Here is a 16,083-nt window from a genome sequence, read left to right on the forward strand (position 1 = left end):
AGATAGAGATAGCACGTACTCCTTCCTACCACCATCATCCCCGCACGTTCTGCTCTCTCTCGCTCTCAGGGACCTCTACACGGTCGCAGTCCGGCGCTGCTCTCGGTATGACACAAAGCACACATTGTCCAGGCGTGGGCGACGCTGACTCTCAAGCGCAGCCTACCCGCCCATTTTCAGTGCATACTACTATAGCGGTGCTCCCACGAAGCACGCCAATCCACGCAAACGATGGCACCATCCAACCTCCAAGGCCTCAACATCGTCCACCCCGTTCAGCCGCCGAATCCATACCTCTCAGACGCCGACCTCCTCTCCGTCGCACCCTTCCCCGACTTGAACGCCCAACTCGACCTATGGACAAACCTTAACTTCCAATCGGACGAACCTCTCGTCTCACACCGCGCTAGCGAGAGCGTGCACAAGAACAGCCTTGATGGCAAGCGTGGCCTTCTGGACGAGAGCACCGAGGAGGACTCCGAACGCTACCATGAGCACGACGAAGAGCTGCAGCGCAGTGGCATTGCCGAGACGCAGGCGCACGAGAATGTGGTGATGGGAACCGTCCTCCCCCCGACCGGCTCTATCCACTCTGGTCAGCCCTCTGTGGGCGATTCGTCCGCGGGCCAGCTCCCGCCGTTCGACCTGAACAGCATCCTTGCGGGCTTCGGAATCGACCCGTTCATGATCCCCCCCGCGCCCGCGCCCCAGGCCGCGCTGCCCTCTCACCCCGCGAACACGATCGCCCAGCTGCTCTCCATGCACGCCACGTTCCGCCCGGGCACCCAACCCCTGTCCCCTCCCGCGTCTGTCCAGTCTTCGCAGTCGCAGGCGCCTAGCCCCGCCGCCGCCACTACGAAGCGGGCACGCACCGCACGCAACTCTATCTCCTCGCCGTCCGACGCCTCCCAGGCTGGCAGCCCTGTGGACGGCAGCGAGGACAAGCCCGGTGTCCCGGCCACGGAGGACAAGCGTCGCAGAAACACCGCCGCGTCCGCGCGGTTCCGGCTCAAGAAGAAGGAGCGCGAGGCCGCGCTCGAGCGCAAGGCGAAGGAGCTCGAGGTCCGCGTCGGCGAGCTCGAGAAGGAGTGCGAGGCGCTCCGGCGGGAGAACGGTTGGCTGAAGGGCCTCGTCGTCGGCGTCACCGGGGCGGGGGCGGTCCAGCAGCAGCAAATGCAGCTCCCCTCTCCGCCCGCGGCCGAAAACACGTCGGTGGGCGTCAAGCGCACCCGCGACGACGACGGGCAGTGATATGCAGTGGGTGTCCGAGTCTGTCTTCCGCCGCCGTGGTGCTCTTTGGGCCGCTTGTGTCTTTTTGATTGCGATTTATTGATTTCTCATCGGCGCTGCGCACACGTTAGGTGTCCGCGGTCGTGTATATCAATTCCCTCCTTCGCGCTTGCCACCCTTCTCCCCACCTTCTCTTCTTGTCCGTTCCGTAGTAGTGTACTCCCGGTAATGGAGGGCCGAAGGACAGCAGCGCAGCGGGGGCGCAGAGAAGTACCAAGCAATGTATCCCTTAGAAACCTTTCCCTCTCTCCTCACCTCACGTCGTCTCATCACTCAATTGTGTGCCGGCCGGCACAATTGCATATGTGCCGCTCATAATACGAAACGATCTGCTTCCCCCAATTTTAGGCTGTCTGACAGGAAAGCCCGCGACACTGCCGCTGTGGAAGCTAGCAAAGTAACTCGCGATCATTTCATTTCATCAACGGCCACGGCGGAGGTAAACACTAATAGCGGTTTACACGACGTGTCAACCCGACGCCCGAGGAGCACATACTCGGAGCTCCCCCTACACACGGGCGTCCACATGGACATGAGATGTCAGAAGCCGCGAACGGGCCCCCGCCGGGACCAGAAGCGGTCCCGACGCGGGTTCTGGTGAACGAATGCGTGCCTCGTGCAGCACGGAGCATGAATGTGCAGCACGAGCCCCAGCGAGCAGCGGAATTGTGCTTCGGGCGCGACGGGCTCCTGGAGGCCCGCAACCGAGGGAGGCGTGCAGGTACCGTGCGCTGTCGATTAGCACGCACATCCCATCGCGGTGCATCGACATCATGCACCGAAGCACGAAGCACGGGCGGTGGGCGGTGGCGACAAGCTTAACAGCTGCTAGAAGTGCGCCGGGGCCCGATGCGGGGGCGGGGGACGTCAGTGTGTGTCCGCGCTGAGATGAGCCTGGGAAGCGTGCAGGGTCTATGCGGGCGCAGATCAGCCAGGAACTGGGGGCTAGGAACGCTCCCGCGCGCTCGCTGGGGTGCTGGGTTGGTGCGATGGCTGGGAGCGGCAGGGCGCACCAGGAGGGACCTCGGGGGACGATCTGAGCGGGGCAGGCGGTGAGGTACGTGGGGGCTCCTCGGGCTTGTCCTCGCTCTTGCGGAGATTTGGGACGTCTCTCCAGCCGCGGTGGCACGCTGGAAGCTGAACGTCGCCTAGCACTGGCCGAGTGACTACTGGGCAGGCCGTCAGAGGGCTGCGCTAGCGTGCGTGCGCACAGAGTTAATCGGTGACAGCGATGACGGCAGGCATGGAGGGTGCCCGCTGCGTACGTACGCGTCGCCCGATCCTGCGAAGCCGCCGTCGAGACGAGGGGGGAGGGGCGGCGCGGGGCGAGGCGAGGATCCGTCGCGCGAGCTTGCTGGACAGCTGCTGTTCAGGCGTCCGAGGGAGGGGAATCGGGCTCGGGGGGTTGTGCGGCGCGATGCTCGCCCATCGTGATGAGGCACGGCGGCGCGTCGACGCGCATCGCTCATCGCACCCGAGCGGGGGGGCTTCTAGCGCAGTGCGGATGCGCCACCGTTCTCACCGAGCGGGAGCCCGCGAGGGAGGAGGTGTTTCGCGGGAGGGCGATGATAACGTAGAGAGTATAGGAATGCCTGGTGCTTACGTAGAGCCTGCTCCAGACGCATGTCGCGGTAAAACAGAGGGACCGCAAGTCTACGAGACATCCAGACTGCGTCTTCAGAGTTTCATGTCTAGTGTCGTCGAGGTTGCCGCGCTTGTGAAGATGTTACCGCACGACATGGCGCAAATTCGGGCAAGCCTGGCCTGCGCATTCTCTGCACATCGTGACATTGTTCTGCTCCGCTGTGAGGGTTCCGAAAGCTAGGATGACCATCGATTCTGTGTGCAAGGGAGCGAGATGATGAGTGAGAAGTGTGGCGGATTAGCGAATGAGCGTACTTACCAAGTCGAGATGTGGCGTTGTAAGCGGAGTGTATTATTGATGGAGGCGCTGACTAAGCCCATGTTAGCGCCTTCAGCCACCGCGACTCACAGTGTGGCACAGCACGAAAGCTTGCACTCGGACCAACTCTCTCGTGTACTCTCTTCACCTCGTCGCTCTTGCTGCTTGAGCGACCTACAATGGCCTCTACTGAGAATGTAACCGTGCCGTTCTTCAAGAAGAAGGGACGCGGACGCCCTGCTACTACCCGCAAGCGGTCGGAGTCTCCACCGGCCAGTGCGCTCACCGCACCCGTTCCGTCCTCCTCAAAGTCCGCAGTAGTCCTCCCCTCGCGCAAGGCAGCAGGAAACCTCCTGAGCGCCGGATCAAAACGCACCATATCTCAGCGGGAGCAGGATGACCTAGAGGATGAGGAGCACAAGCGCGACGGGCCGGACGTCAAGTGGACGGCGGACGGCTCGCACATGGGCGCTGCGCTCGAGATCCTGCAAGGCGACGAAGCGGCGGAGCTGCTTGCGAAGCGGCGGCGGAGCGAGCGCAAGGACGAGGACGAGGAGGAGATGCCCGACGACGGCATGTACCACGGGCAGAAGGGGTACCAGACGCACATCAAGAAGGACAAGGAGATACCGAAGGCTATGCGGGTCGGGCCGCAGCGGTCGAACAACAGCACGATCCGCACCGTCACGATCGTCGACTACCAGCCCGACGTGTGCAAGGACTACAAAGGTGCGTCCGCCCTGCGTGCGAGCCCGCCCGAGTCTGCTGACGCGCCGCATAGAGACCGGCTATTGCGGGTACGGAGATACGTGCAAATTCCTGCACGATCGTGGCACCTGTGAGTCTCTCGTTGACCGGCGAACATATAACGGTCGCTGACGCGTTTAATGCTATGTAGATTTGCAGGGTTGGCAGTTGGACAAACTGGCCGCGAACCCGAAGAAACAGGCCGAGGAGGAGTCGGATACGGACTCCGACGAGGACATCCCGTTTGCGTGTATCCTCTGCCGCAAGTCGTACACCGATCCGGTTGTCACCCGCTGTGGGCACTACTTCTGCTCGAAGTGCGCGATAAAGCGGTTCGCCAAGACTCCGAAATGCGCGGCCTGCGGGTCGCCGACGGGGGGAATATTCAACCGTGCCGACAAAGTCATCGCGAAACTGAAGAAGAAAAAGGAGGATGAGGATGCCGACGAGCAGGAACGCGAGGAGGGTGGGAGCACAGCGGCTGGCGGAGTGCAAATCGAGGGCCTTGCCGGGCAGAAAGACGGCGCTGGCAGCGACGAGGACGATGATAGCGACTAGGCTTCGCACTCCGCACCGTTCCCTGGACTGAACGGCATGTTGTGGAACCCGTTGCGCTGTTGTACGTGAATTGTATGTGATACCTCCGGCCCTGGATTCCTGACGGGGCGAATGTACAGTACAGGCTATGGAGTGTCCGCGTTTGCGCTGCAATCTGCCCACGACGTCGTGTTCTGCATCTGTGTGAGGCGGACAGGAATCGTTTGAACGGATGGATCGGTCGCCGTTGCGCAGCTGACGACGGCGACGGGCGACCGGTATGCTCGCCTTCTTCGGCTGAGGCGAGCAAGGTTTGTGTTGTGAAGGGCGTGATTCACGTATGTGCCATGCGACTCCTTTCAGGAAGCTCCCAAGTAAAGGCCGGACGCCGGTGAGCATTACGTCCTGTCAGCCTCATCAGGTTACAGAATGAAATCAGTCCGGCTTCCATCGCCTTGCCGGGCACCAACTCCCTTCTCCAGCCACGCGCGACCAGCTGGACACACAACCCTCGCAGTCCTCTTCCTATATACGCTCCGAAGGGGATGGCTGGGGTCGTCCCCGCGCCTTCTCCGCTCCTATCAGCTCCGATGCCACGCGTTCGTGTGTACGTATCCGTCGACCCAGAAGCGACCCGAGGCCACCGTGGATCTTTCGGATACCCACAAAATGCATGAATGGTCTCGTACAGGCGTGATTTCAATCCCACGCCCGCACACGTACCGAGCATGGGGTCAGCATGACCCGCGGGACTTGTGCGCGCCCATACAATGATGATGTCTCGATGACGCGCCTGGAGACTTCCGCAGAGACACGTACATTGTGCGCCCGTCCCCGATGGGTCGCCCCTCTACCCTGTGCGGCGAGTACTAAATCGCTATGCTATCTAGGAGTCAATCACACCTATCGATTCTAGGTGACCTTTGGTCTCATTGCGTCCGGCGTGCCTTTTTGACGCACCCGCACCCGAGCAAGCCTCCCTGGTTCGCGCCGCGAATGGCTTCATGTCGCGATCCAGACGGCTCAGATGACCGCCCGTCCCGTCGCGCGCCCCTCCTGGCCCGAGACCCGCCGTGCGTGTCGGGGTGGAAGAGCCGAGTCATGCGCCTCGCGTGAAGCGACAACGCGGCGGACGCTCGCAGCCCGCCGGGGACGCATCTGGCAGACAGCCTACTCGACGCATCCTTGTTCGAGCGGGAGACGCGCCGTTGCCGGGTCGACTAGCCTCGGCAGCACGTGTGGCGCTGGGAACGGCGGCTCGGGCGGGCAGCTGCGCTTCCATCCGCGCGCACGCCCTGCGACTCCCTGTGCGAACCTCCGCCGTTCTTCGGATGGGGCGGGGCGTCCCAGGCGCATGTGTGCATGGCTTGCGAGCCGGGAGGCACACGATGACGAGCGTGTCCTCCCGCGCATCGGTGATGGAATCGCGATAGGCGAGAAGGCTCGAGAGCCGTATCTGCGAAGCTAGATGAACGGGGACCGCACAGCACCCCGTCCCCTGGGAGCCTCTCAAGCCTCCGAGCGTGTGGGACAGCCGCGGTGCACATCCTCGTAGGGTGCTTTCTGCGCAGGGCCGCGCACGCACTGCGGCATGCGTCGGGCGTACGTACGCGCGCCGCGGTCGAGCGAGCTCGCCAAATGCATCGCAGGATGCGGATCGTGCACCCCGTCCACCAGCCGGCGGCACGATCCCCGGGCCACTGTAACAGGGACGTACGTGCGAAGCGCACATCCCTCGCGTTCTTCACCCGCGATCCGAATCGGGCCATGCGTGTTGCACCAGCCCATCTGTGGTGGGGGGCCCCAATCTCGATGCGTATGGACAGGGCGCGCACCGCCCGGACGGGCGTGCCACGCGAACTAGGCGGGTCGTCCACTCCGCTGCCGGCAGGACGGGATGGCATCGTAATGCTGGCCTCCAGAGATGGAGATGGGCGTCGTGCACCTGCCTGCGGCCTGCGGACGCGACGGCATGCTTCTGGTGGGGACCACCGCGGCGCACCGCGCAATCTTGATGCCGTCGAGGTGTCGACCTGCGCTTTCCATTAATCTCACTCGGTCGTCTTCCATTCCACGTCGCCCGCGCGCTGCAGCGCGGGGAGCGACTTCCCAAAGTGCACTGAGTGTAGGCTGCATATCGCGTCGGAGTCGGAGTCGGCGCAGCGGGACGGACGGGCTGTCCCGCGCGTACGTCAACGCACGAAGAAGAAGCGGAGGCGGGTGTGCGATCATATTAAGGTAGCTGCTAAGTACAGACGGTAGCCGAAGAGGGTTCCAGGATTATATCGAAGCTGAGCACGCTGCAGGGAGGTATAGTACGACGAGAAAGGAAAGCACGCGCGGACAATGTGACTACGGGAGGCAGGGATGGGCTATATGGTCTGGTCTAGTGCAGTGGTCCGTCAAGATGGGAAGCGTGGAGAGAGGGGCGGCGCGGGGAACCATCGAACGAATACGGGGCTGTAGCGGAAGGTGCGGCAAGTGCACGACACCGCGCGTGTCGGCGTGCGCGGGCGGCCGCGCGCTCACGACTGGAAGCTGGGGTCTTTCTCGCACCCGTTGTCTATGTGTCGCTTGAGCGAGTCGTTCCGGCTGAAGCACTTGTGGCAATAGCGGCACTCGTGGTGCGTTTGCAGGTGCGCGCTCTCGTAGTGCCGCTTCTTGTCGTGTGCCCGCCCGAACGACTTGTTGCACTTGTCGCAGTAGAACCGCTCGGTCGGCGTCGCCCCGCCCGACGCGGGCGGAATGGACGCGACAACGGGCCCGGGACCCCCAGGCGACGAGGAGCCCGAGGAGTACCGGTGCGCGTGGTACGTCTGCGCGGCCTGCGCGGGCGTCGGGATGAGCTGCGGCTGCGTCGAGTGCGTCGCGTGCGCGAGCGACGGGTGCTGCTGCGCGCCGTGTCGGGCGGGCGGGAACGACGCGGAGGACGACAGGCCGAGGCCGCGGCCATAGTGGGGCGGAGAGCGCGAGGACGCCGAGTGCGTGTGCCCCCAGCTGTTCCGCGCCGCGGCGGCCCCTCCCGCGGGTGCGGAGCGCGACGTGCTGAACGGCTCGTGCAACGTGGGACCTGTCAAGGAGAGCCGCGTCGATGAGGACAAACCGGATCACGAGCATAGCGGGCAACCAACCTATGGAAGGCATGTAACCGCCCTGGGGCGGGCTCCCGTCGTACCGAGTGGCACCCGGAGCGTACGCGCCTTGGCTGTGGGCTATGGGCGGCAGCGTGCCACCCATGCCGTCCTGCGATGTCGGGGAGTGATATGGCGAGTGTTGCTGGTGGTGGTGGGAGTGCTGAGCGTAGGACGCTTGGTAGTTGTCCGCCGACGAGGTGACCGGGGCGAGTTGCTCAGGGTAGGAGTAGACTTGGCGTGCGGAGGACTGCTCGGGTTGGCGAGCATAGCCCTGGCTCTGCTGGTGTCGGAGGTGGTGCTGTGCCGAGGAGGAGTCCTGGCCTGTGTTGGTGGCAGTGTAGTACGGGTAGCCGGAGTCCATTGTGGGCAGGAGAACCATACCAGGCGAGGGGGGCGGGGCAGGGTGGCCAACGTAAGAACGGACGGGCAGCATTTATATTGTCCTCGGGGGACGTGGCGAATTATATACGGAAACAAACCTGTCGATATACGGTGCCGGGTGGGAGCAGATCGACGATGTATCAGGCGCGGTGCGTTTGACATGTCGGTGCGAGAATAGGATCGCGGCTGCCTATACGGTGCAGAGGGCGTGTGCGGGCGATGCGGGATGCGAGATGCGAGATGCAAGGGATAGCAGGGACGCGCGGGGCACACGCTCCCGTTCAGGACATGGCAGAGCCCACACTCGCTCGCGTAAGTCCGCTAGCGAGCGGACGAGCCCAGGCAGGCTTCGATCGTGGTCTCCGCGGCGTCTCTCCATCCCCTCATCCTCCCCGCTGCCGTTGTGTCGCCCGACGGTTTCGTGCAGTACGATCCGTCGCCGTCCCCCCCGGTCCCACCGCAGCCCCGCCCCGGTCTTGTCCGCAGGCCGCACCCGACCCCGCGACGCTCACTGCGACCTTGTTCTGCCAGACACGAATCAATCAGCGCCCTGCCTACTTCTGTCACATTCGCGGATGCGCCTCGCCCGCCGGCATCTCACGCGCGTCCTGATTGTTTCGCTGGATGTAACGAATACGCGGTCTGTACGGGCGGAGAAAAACAAGCTCCAACGGCTGCTTCGTGTGCCACAGACAAGACCCCACCGAGGGAGATGGGATCACCGAGATCAGGTGTGTGCCACCGAGCGTGATAGCGAGAACAAGGCGGGACAAGACTAGCTTACGCCGAGACGCCCGCCGCTGCAGCGAGGCCGAGTGCGCTTGAGGTGCGCTCGCGAGCTTGTGCCACTGGAACTGAAGCGAAAATCGTGGGCGTCGGCCAGGTGCCCCTTCCCGAAGATCGCATCGAGATCCCCCCATAGCACACGCTGCGGAGGATAGGCCAGTGTCTACGGGCCATGGCCGCGACACAAGCGCGCCTCTCGAGCTCCGCGCCGTGCGTTGTACGTAGGTGTACGTGTACAGCACCCTCTGAAGGTGCGCAGCCCGCACTCATTGGCCGATACGTTCATGCCCGCTGCGTGCACCGAGCGAAACTCACGTTGAGCGCACACGGACATGGTCACCCTCTTTGCATTTTGGGCGAGGCTCCGGCTTGAGTATGTCTCGTGTCGTACCAAGGGGAGACGCGCTGGGCCGACTGTCCGATCAGAAAGGAGGCGGGGACAATTTTACAGCTCCGCGGGGCGACCAGGGAAGTCTTTTACTAACCAACCCCGTATTCATTACCGCTTGGAAGCTGTCGCGAGCGCTGCCCGGGACATAACCTTGCGGAAGACAGGAAGGGGACCCGGATTGCGCCCGACTGCCCCCTGCGTAATAAGGCGGATCCGTCGTGCGTGACATTAACTTCTGAAAAATTGGCAGTCAGGAGATGGACGACAAGCGCGGAGTTGCAGCCAGCTGACGGGCTTACGAAAAGGAAAGGGAGGGACGCGGCCGTTGGTCCGGTTCGAGGGCGGGAGTGAGAGCACACATAGGCCGGAAATGTTCCAGGCGCTCCGGCTTGACACGAGAACCGTGCGGCCGACTTGTGAAGGGACAGTTTTCTGAGGTCTTCCCCATACGGCCATACACACGCACCGAGCGGTCCGTATGGGGGATAGGTGAGCGGGGTACATATCCAGGGACATTGCAGCTTACTTGGCATGGAAGCGGGAGATTATGGGGGAGGGCCAATCAAGGCGGCTTCGGAGGAGGAAGCCACGCTCACAGGTGACGAGCGATCGAAGAGAATAGAGAGGCTTCATGACGGCCCATTCAGGTCAAGATGAGAAGGGGCGGGGAGAGATGGTGTGGGTCCCAATGGCCCGTTTAGATGAATGGAGGGACGGGGGACTCGGGAGGCGTGATAGATTGCTGACTTCAGTGGATGATGGGGCCTTGAGGAATATTTGATTGAGTTGCACGCAAGCTGGCACAACATTTATGCTGGGTGTGTGGAGCTTCTGGGCGTAGTCGTCTCAGCTCGAGGACCTACCAGTGACTCTTGGAAGAGCGGGAGGCGAAGATTCGAGAACGAGCGAGGAATGCGTGGTAACGGGAGATACGGCGGCTGAAGGGCGGGAGGGGAACGTTTCGTATACGCTACTGCCTATTTGGGACAAGCTCAACGGATGGTCATGTGCACCTTATACGGCATGATACACAAACATGCGCAAACAGGGCCTCGCGCAAGACGCCGGCGGGCTCTGGAGGCGAGTCAGGCAGAGATCTCCGCAGACCTAGACTCCATGGCTCCCTTCGATCTCGACGCATGCATCGCACAATTACTCCGCAAACAACTTCTCCACGAGGCCCTCTTACGCGAAATATGCGCGAAGACAAAGGAGGTCCTAATGCGCGAGTCCAATGTCGTGCACGTTAGCGCGCCGGTTACCGTGGTGGGCGATATTCATGGGTGAGCAGCCGCGCGTTTTGTGTGAGTGAAGACCGATTAATCGACCTCAAGCCAGTTCTACGACCTCATAGAAATCTTTCGCATAGGTGGACATGCACCACACACAAACTACCTCTTCCTCGGTGCGGTGCCGTCATGGCTTCCGAATACGGGGTATACTCATTCAGTTCCAGGAGATTATGTGGACCGCGGACTCTTCAGCGTCGAGACAATATCGCTATTGACTTGCCTCAAATTGCGGTGGCCTGATAGAGTGCAGCTTATTCGAGGGAATCACGAGTCCAGGGCGGTCACCCAGGTGCGTCTCCGCTCTCGCGCCCATCTCCCAAATGTCCATCATTCAATATGCATCAGACATACGGCTTCTACACCGAATGTGTACGGAAATACGGCGGTTCCCATGTCTGGACATACTTCACGGACATGTTCGACTTCCTCACCCTTTCCGTAGTCATCGACGACAAAATATTCTGCGTACATGGAGGTAAGGATGCCGTCATCCATACCCCGTCTCCTGCTTCTGACTTCGCGGCTTCTTGCAGGACTATCCCCTTCAATACATTCCATAGACCAAATCAAGGTAGTGGATCGATTTCGAGGTGCGTCCGGGCACCCATTCACCCAGACCGGGCACGGCGACTCACGTCACCGCAGAGATCCCGCACGAAGGTCCCATGGCAGACCTCGTGTGGTCAGATCCTGACCCAGAAAAGGAAGACTTCGCAATATCTCCACGGTGAGATTGCCGTCCTTGTCTTCATGTCCGGCTGCGCGGGCAGTGCTCACCCTATCCGTCGCGCCTCTCGTTAGGGGTGCCGGCTATACCTTCGGGTCGGGGGTGGTCTACAAGTTCCTGGAGACGAACCAGATGTCACATATCCTCCGCGCGCACCAGTTGTGTATGGAGGGCTATACTTCCCTGTTCGATGAGCACCTCTCGACCGTATGGTCGGCGCCGAACTACTGCTACCGCTGTGGGAACTCCGCTAGCATACTGGAGGTGTCCCCGGGCGGCCAGATGTACTTCAACGTGTTTCAGGCTGCGCCGGAGAACGAGCGGGACGGGCCGAGCCATCAGGCAGCGCAGAACGCAGGAGGGAAGGTACGTCGTGCTTGCTTCTGCCCTATCGCGCGGTGCCCGCGCTGACACTGCCGACAGTTGCCAGAGTACTTCCTGTAACATATGTCATGCACCATACCCCTTCGCGGTGCGCAGCGGCCCCGACGACCTGGCGCGCGCTCGCGCTGTATACAGTAGATACGGCGTTCACGATGATAGTTGTACATTAATGGGAGACGACGCGCCCGTGCGACCGCTAGCAGTGTGGTGTGTCTTACACGGTCGGGCGTCCCTGCATCCGCCCCGCCCAGCCAGTTTACGCCCTGCCCAGATCCACTAGCTCCTCGCCATGCCGATAGCTGCGCCCGCGCGCGATCCCTTATTGAGTCGCCACACGACGACCACGGCATCGACTGTACATGGTGCGAACCGACCAGCGAACCTCGAAGCTCATGGTGCTTTGCTCGAACAGGCCAATGAAACACGCCGCGAGAGGATGATACATGACGGCACGATCGTACACTGCCAGCGCCAGAGTACAAGGCCGACGCGAACACGTTCCAAGGCCCGTATCCTCGTGTCGTCGGCGCACTCACGCCACCGCCGCCCCCTGGCCCTCGCAGCGTACACAGGGCCGTGCGAGACACCCGCGGTGGACGATGCAGTTAGGACGGGCAGGACGCACGCCACGCCTGCTAGCCATCTGCACGAATAACCGTCGTCGCTGCCATTCGAGGAATAACACGCTGCGTGCAATGCCGGCATTGGTTGGAGCGAAAGTCTGCCTGTCTTGACATGCGCGCCTCGTCCCGCCGCACCCCTGCGTGCCACGCCAGCTCGGCGTGGACGACAGACGGAGGAAGGCCTGCTAGCGGTGCGTGCACGCGTGCTGCTGCCGGCGGGCGAGGGCTCCGCAGCCGCTGGGCTCGGCGATGGCGGGGAGATGTGCCACCCTAGCTCAACGCACGCGTCGCTCGAGGCCACGGCTAGCGGTGTGCGCACCAATAGGCTACCGGGGGCGCCGCACTCGGGTGCTTGTCGGGCGCGCCGCGTCGACAACGCGAAGAGAACGCTGCGCGAGGAGATGCGCCCGCCGATCTCCGTGCCGTACAGCGCACCGTGCAGCTGACGAGTATGCCGTACACGCTGGTAACCGTGCTCGACAGCACCGCTGGCCACTGGGGTTTGTGGGCGAGGGCGGAGGCGGGAAATCGAAGCGCGCTGCGCGTTTCCAACGCTGATGGGTGTGTGGCATGGCCCAACCTTGACGCCACAGGACACTGGCAGGCTGGAGTGCGCTGCCCAATCCGCACGGCTCGGAGGGCGAGGCGCCGGGGTTGGTTGGCTGGCTTCCCGGGCGGCCCACGTAACAGGCGGGTGACGTGCGCAGGACGATCGCCGCGAGACACGAAGCACGGCGTTGCCCTCTTGAGTGGTGCACATTAGGGAGATCGAATTGCTATTATGGTGGGAGGAGCCCGGCGCAGTTCGCCATGGCGTGGCATTACTGATACAGTAGTAGCTGGATCCTATATGGGGAGAACGGCGAACCGTAGCGGGGCGGCTGCAGATTTCACATCGGCGCATAAATCATAAATCTGAAGGGGAAGGTGACGTTGAACAACAAATGTGAGTGGCAGGAGTCGAGGCCGGATGGGACACTCACAATAACGTCCAAAACGAGCGACGGCCACGCGGGCGACGGCACACTCGGTCGGTGCCCGTGGACCGGCCCATGAAACACCGATCCTCGGCCGAGTCTCCGCGGCGGTCTTTGCGGGCCTACTGTGGGGGCACGCCGCGATCAGATCCATCTGGGCTCGTCCAGCACACAGCGATACCATGACGGTGGGTGGCACTCACGCGGGAGGGGAGGCGCAGCTGCGTCAGCGCGAGGCCGGCGGGCCCCCGCTGCCCAGCAGACGGCGCACGGCCTGCTTCCATCGGAGGATGCGCGGATGGCGGCGTGGTGTAACCATCACGACCGCGAGCACGATGCAGAGAAGCAGATAGACGCGGCCCCTCCACCTGCCCCACCAGAGCCCGGCCAGGGTCCGGAGGAGGTCGCGTTTGCGCTGGCGACCGTGTCTGAGCCGCGGCGTTGTTGCCGCGTCACGACCGGAGACCGGATATCCGAAGTACGGGTTGAGGTGCGAGGTTGGCGAGATGGAAGGCACACGAGCAATGCTCGAACTCGGTGGCAGCTCCAACCGGACAGATTTGGTCGGGGATGCCGGGAAGAGGACAGGCGGTGGAGCGGTCAGTTTCTCGAGGGGATCCTCCAGCTGGGACAGCGGTGCAAGAGAGCCGCCATATTCTGGCAGAAATCAGCAAACGCGGTGTGATATATCATCGATGATCACCGGGGACTCACCCTGTGGCAAAGCGGACGGGGAAATAACCTGCAGCAGCTCCTCTTGTGACGGGAAAAATACCCGCAACAGAGCGGACTTTGGCAGCACACGCCTGTATATCACGCGTCAACTTGAAACATGCATGGGCGGAAAACATAAACCTATATGCGTACTTGCAGATATTCCAGACGCCTGAATGTGCCCAGGAATAATTGAGAATGAACGCTGGAGGAGGATCGAGATCATTCAACCGCCACACAACACACGATACATCGGAGCCACTCACTCGCGGCGAGCATGCCCGGAAAACGAGGGACCAGCTCCAACACATACCAACTCACGACCTCTGTGCTCTGTTGCTTGTCAGTCTGCTGCGTCGATCGAAAAAGCTGAAGGGACGCACCACACTCTGCACAGAGATACCGCCGATGTCCAACAAGGCAACATACTGCATGACCGGAGAAGGATTGCCTTCTCCCGCGTTCACGTTAATCGCTTCAAGATTCAAGCGAAGGAGTTCCATGTAGCGGATAAGCGCCTCACGCACGTTCCCCGAGCACTCGAAGAGCCCGGCCAGCTTGACTACGACGATAGGTCTACCGAGAGGGTCCCGGGCAGCCAAGGGAAGGCATTGTAGAAACGATGAGGTGCCGCGCGGGATCGAGGCAGGAATGACCGCCAACCGCCAAAGCAAGATGTCCCGGACATGCTCCAAGGCGAATGGGACAGTGAATTTGTGGCGCTGCAAAGCGAGCATCTCAGTACATATGACGACGGGTAAGCCTCACGATGCATGCATACCCTGAGTATCCTGAATATCGTATCTGTAGCGGTGATGGCTGTGTTAACGAGTGGTGCAGGGTTGTATGCGAAGCCAGGGACGTACGAAGATCACCCAGCCACAGTCTTGCCCTCTCCTCGTCCTCTTCCTGCAGGTCAAGCTCATCTACCATTCCGGGGAGGATATCTTGCATCAGCGTATGCTGGAGACTCTGAGTGCTCTCGAGGTGCTCCTTGTATACCTCCGCATACAGATCTGCCTGCTCGCGAAGGGTCGCAAGCGTCGCTGTCGCTGACATCCTAGATCCCTTGGCTCTTCGTCGATGGCTCAGAGACGACGTACACGACAAGTATGCACGCAAGAACAGAGTCACGCAAGACAAGACCAGGCGGTGGTGGAAGTGGTACCAGGAGGATAGGGCATTGCGGTGGTTCGATGATGTGCAGCGCGCCCGCCAGGGCTGCTCGCGCGTCGGCTGCGCCCATGTGAATCCTTCCCGACTAAATCGGAGTCGCACCACGTGGGCGACGCGCCCATTCGCCAACAGATCTGGCCCCTGTGGGGTTATGGTTCGAACTTGTCTGGAGCCGCCAAACCTGGCCCATTAATGGCCTCGGTCACGCTGTGTATCCTCGAACGCCTTATCGACGGGGCTAGCCGGCTGGCAGTGCTCGGCGTTGGATTCCACAGCGAGCGCGCTTCCTACGGCAGCCAGGGCGGACGTACGGTGGAATAACGACTGGATGACCTCAAGCGATGGGCGAGTCATGAGTGTTCCTCTGTCGCAGTCTGTCCGCAAAACGAGCACTGAGGAGGAAAAAGACTCACGACGAGCAGTGTACGTTGTTCCTCTTCAGACCGGGCTCCATGCATCTCCAATATTCATCACAGTACTTACAGGTTATTCCGTCGCTTCGCTAGGTGTTTTTGGAGCAGTACAACCTCTGCAATTTTATACAGCGCTGTGCAACGTCGAATCAATTACGACCCTTGCCATATTCCAAGCATCGACATTTGGTAGGTGTGCTTGTCCTGGCGGCGCACACCGGTATGATATTCGGTGGCACGCCGGCCGAAATCCTCTCGCTCCCTGCGTCCGGGCCGGCACTTCCTTCCTCGTGAACACGCTGCCGTCACATACTCTTCGCATACAGGAGGAGCCCCATGCTGAAGGTGTGTGTGAGAAAACGTTGGTGACAAGCTTATAGGGACGATAGGGAATGCAATCATGTCGCTGGTCTTCGGACGAGTATCTGCCAAGGTGTACGATGCTAGCCTCAAGGAGCCAACCAGACCTTGGTAGCCCCGGCGGCCTTTCACGAGGTTCTTTTCTGAGGGGTCCCCGCTTCACATACGGACCGGACTATCGAACCGCCTTGCCAGACAGCCCGGTTTGTTTCAGACCTCACAAGGAGGTATTGAGAAGGTTCAACGTG

General features: G+C 61.6%; 5 protein-coding genes across 5 annotated transcripts; 3 read left to right on the forward strand and 2 right to left on the reverse strand.

The window, feature by feature from the left end:
• Positions 1-231: 231 nt before the first annotated feature.
• TRAVEDRAFT_88667 (uncharacterized protein) lies at positions 232-1,140 on the forward strand (the record flags this gene model as incomplete). Its single annotated transcript, XM_008036031.1, has 1 exon — positions 232-1,140. A coding segment is annotated over one exon (909 nt), but the record flags the coding sequence as incomplete, so codon positions are not given.
• A 2,232-nt stretch (positions 1,141-3,372) lies between these two features.
• TRAVEDRAFT_56068 (U2-type spliceosomal complex subunit CWC24) lies at positions 3,373-4,638 on the forward strand (the record flags this gene model as incomplete). The annotated part of the gene is made up of 3 exons (XM_008035773.1): positions 3,373-3,922; positions 3,975-4,031; positions 4,092-4,638. The coding sequence occupies 3 exons, from the start codon at positions 3,373-3,375 to the stop codon at positions 4,496-4,498; spliced, it is 1,014 nt and encodes a 337-aa protein (XP_008033964.1). The 3' UTR covers positions 4,499-4,638.
• A 2,364-nt stretch (positions 4,639-7,002) lies between these two features.
• Positions 7,003-7,972, reverse strand: TRAVEDRAFT_43108 (uncharacterized protein; the record flags this gene model as incomplete). The annotated part of the gene is made up of 2 exons (XM_008035590.1): positions 7,003-7,547; positions 7,609-7,972. The coding sequence occupies 2 exons, from the start codon at positions 7,970-7,972 to the stop codon at positions 7,003-7,005; spliced, it is 909 nt and encodes a 302-aa protein (XP_008033781.1).
• A 2,313-nt stretch (positions 7,973-10,285) lies between these two features.
• Positions 10,286-12,105, forward strand: TRAVEDRAFT_141262 (Metallo-dependent phosphatase; the record flags this gene model as incomplete). The annotated part of the gene is made up of 8 exons (XM_008036033.1): positions 10,286-10,452; positions 10,504-10,574; positions 10,626-10,750; positions 10,807-10,936; positions 10,995-11,051; positions 11,107-11,188; positions 11,263-11,554; positions 11,612-12,105. The coding sequence occupies 8 exons, from the start codon at positions 10,286-10,288 to the stop codon at positions 11,630-11,632; spliced, it is 945 nt and encodes a 314-aa protein (XP_008034224.1). The 3' UTR covers positions 11,633-12,105.
• A 1,293-nt stretch (positions 12,106-13,398) lies between these two features.
• On the reverse strand, positions 13,399-14,945 carry TRAVEDRAFT_113069 (uncharacterized protein; the record flags this gene model as incomplete). Its single annotated transcript, XM_008036034.1, has 7 exons — positions 13,399-13,829; positions 13,887-13,978; positions 14,040-14,091; positions 14,153-14,225; positions 14,273-14,608; positions 14,668-14,690; positions 14,753-14,945. 7 exons carry the CDS (start codon positions 14,943-14,945, stop codon positions 13,399-13,401), a joined length of 1,200 nt encoding a protein of 399 aa, XP_008034225.1.
• Between the last annotated feature and the right edge of the window lie 1,138 nt (positions 14,946-16,083).

The sequence above is a fragment of the Trametes versicolor genome (genome assembly GCF_000271585.1).
Source record: "Trametes versicolor FP-101664 SS1 unplaced genomic scaffold TRAVEscaffold_2, whole genome shotgun sequence".
Lineage (NCBI taxonomy): Eukaryota > Fungi > Basidiomycota > Agaricomycetes > Polyporales > Polyporaceae > Trametes > Trametes versicolor.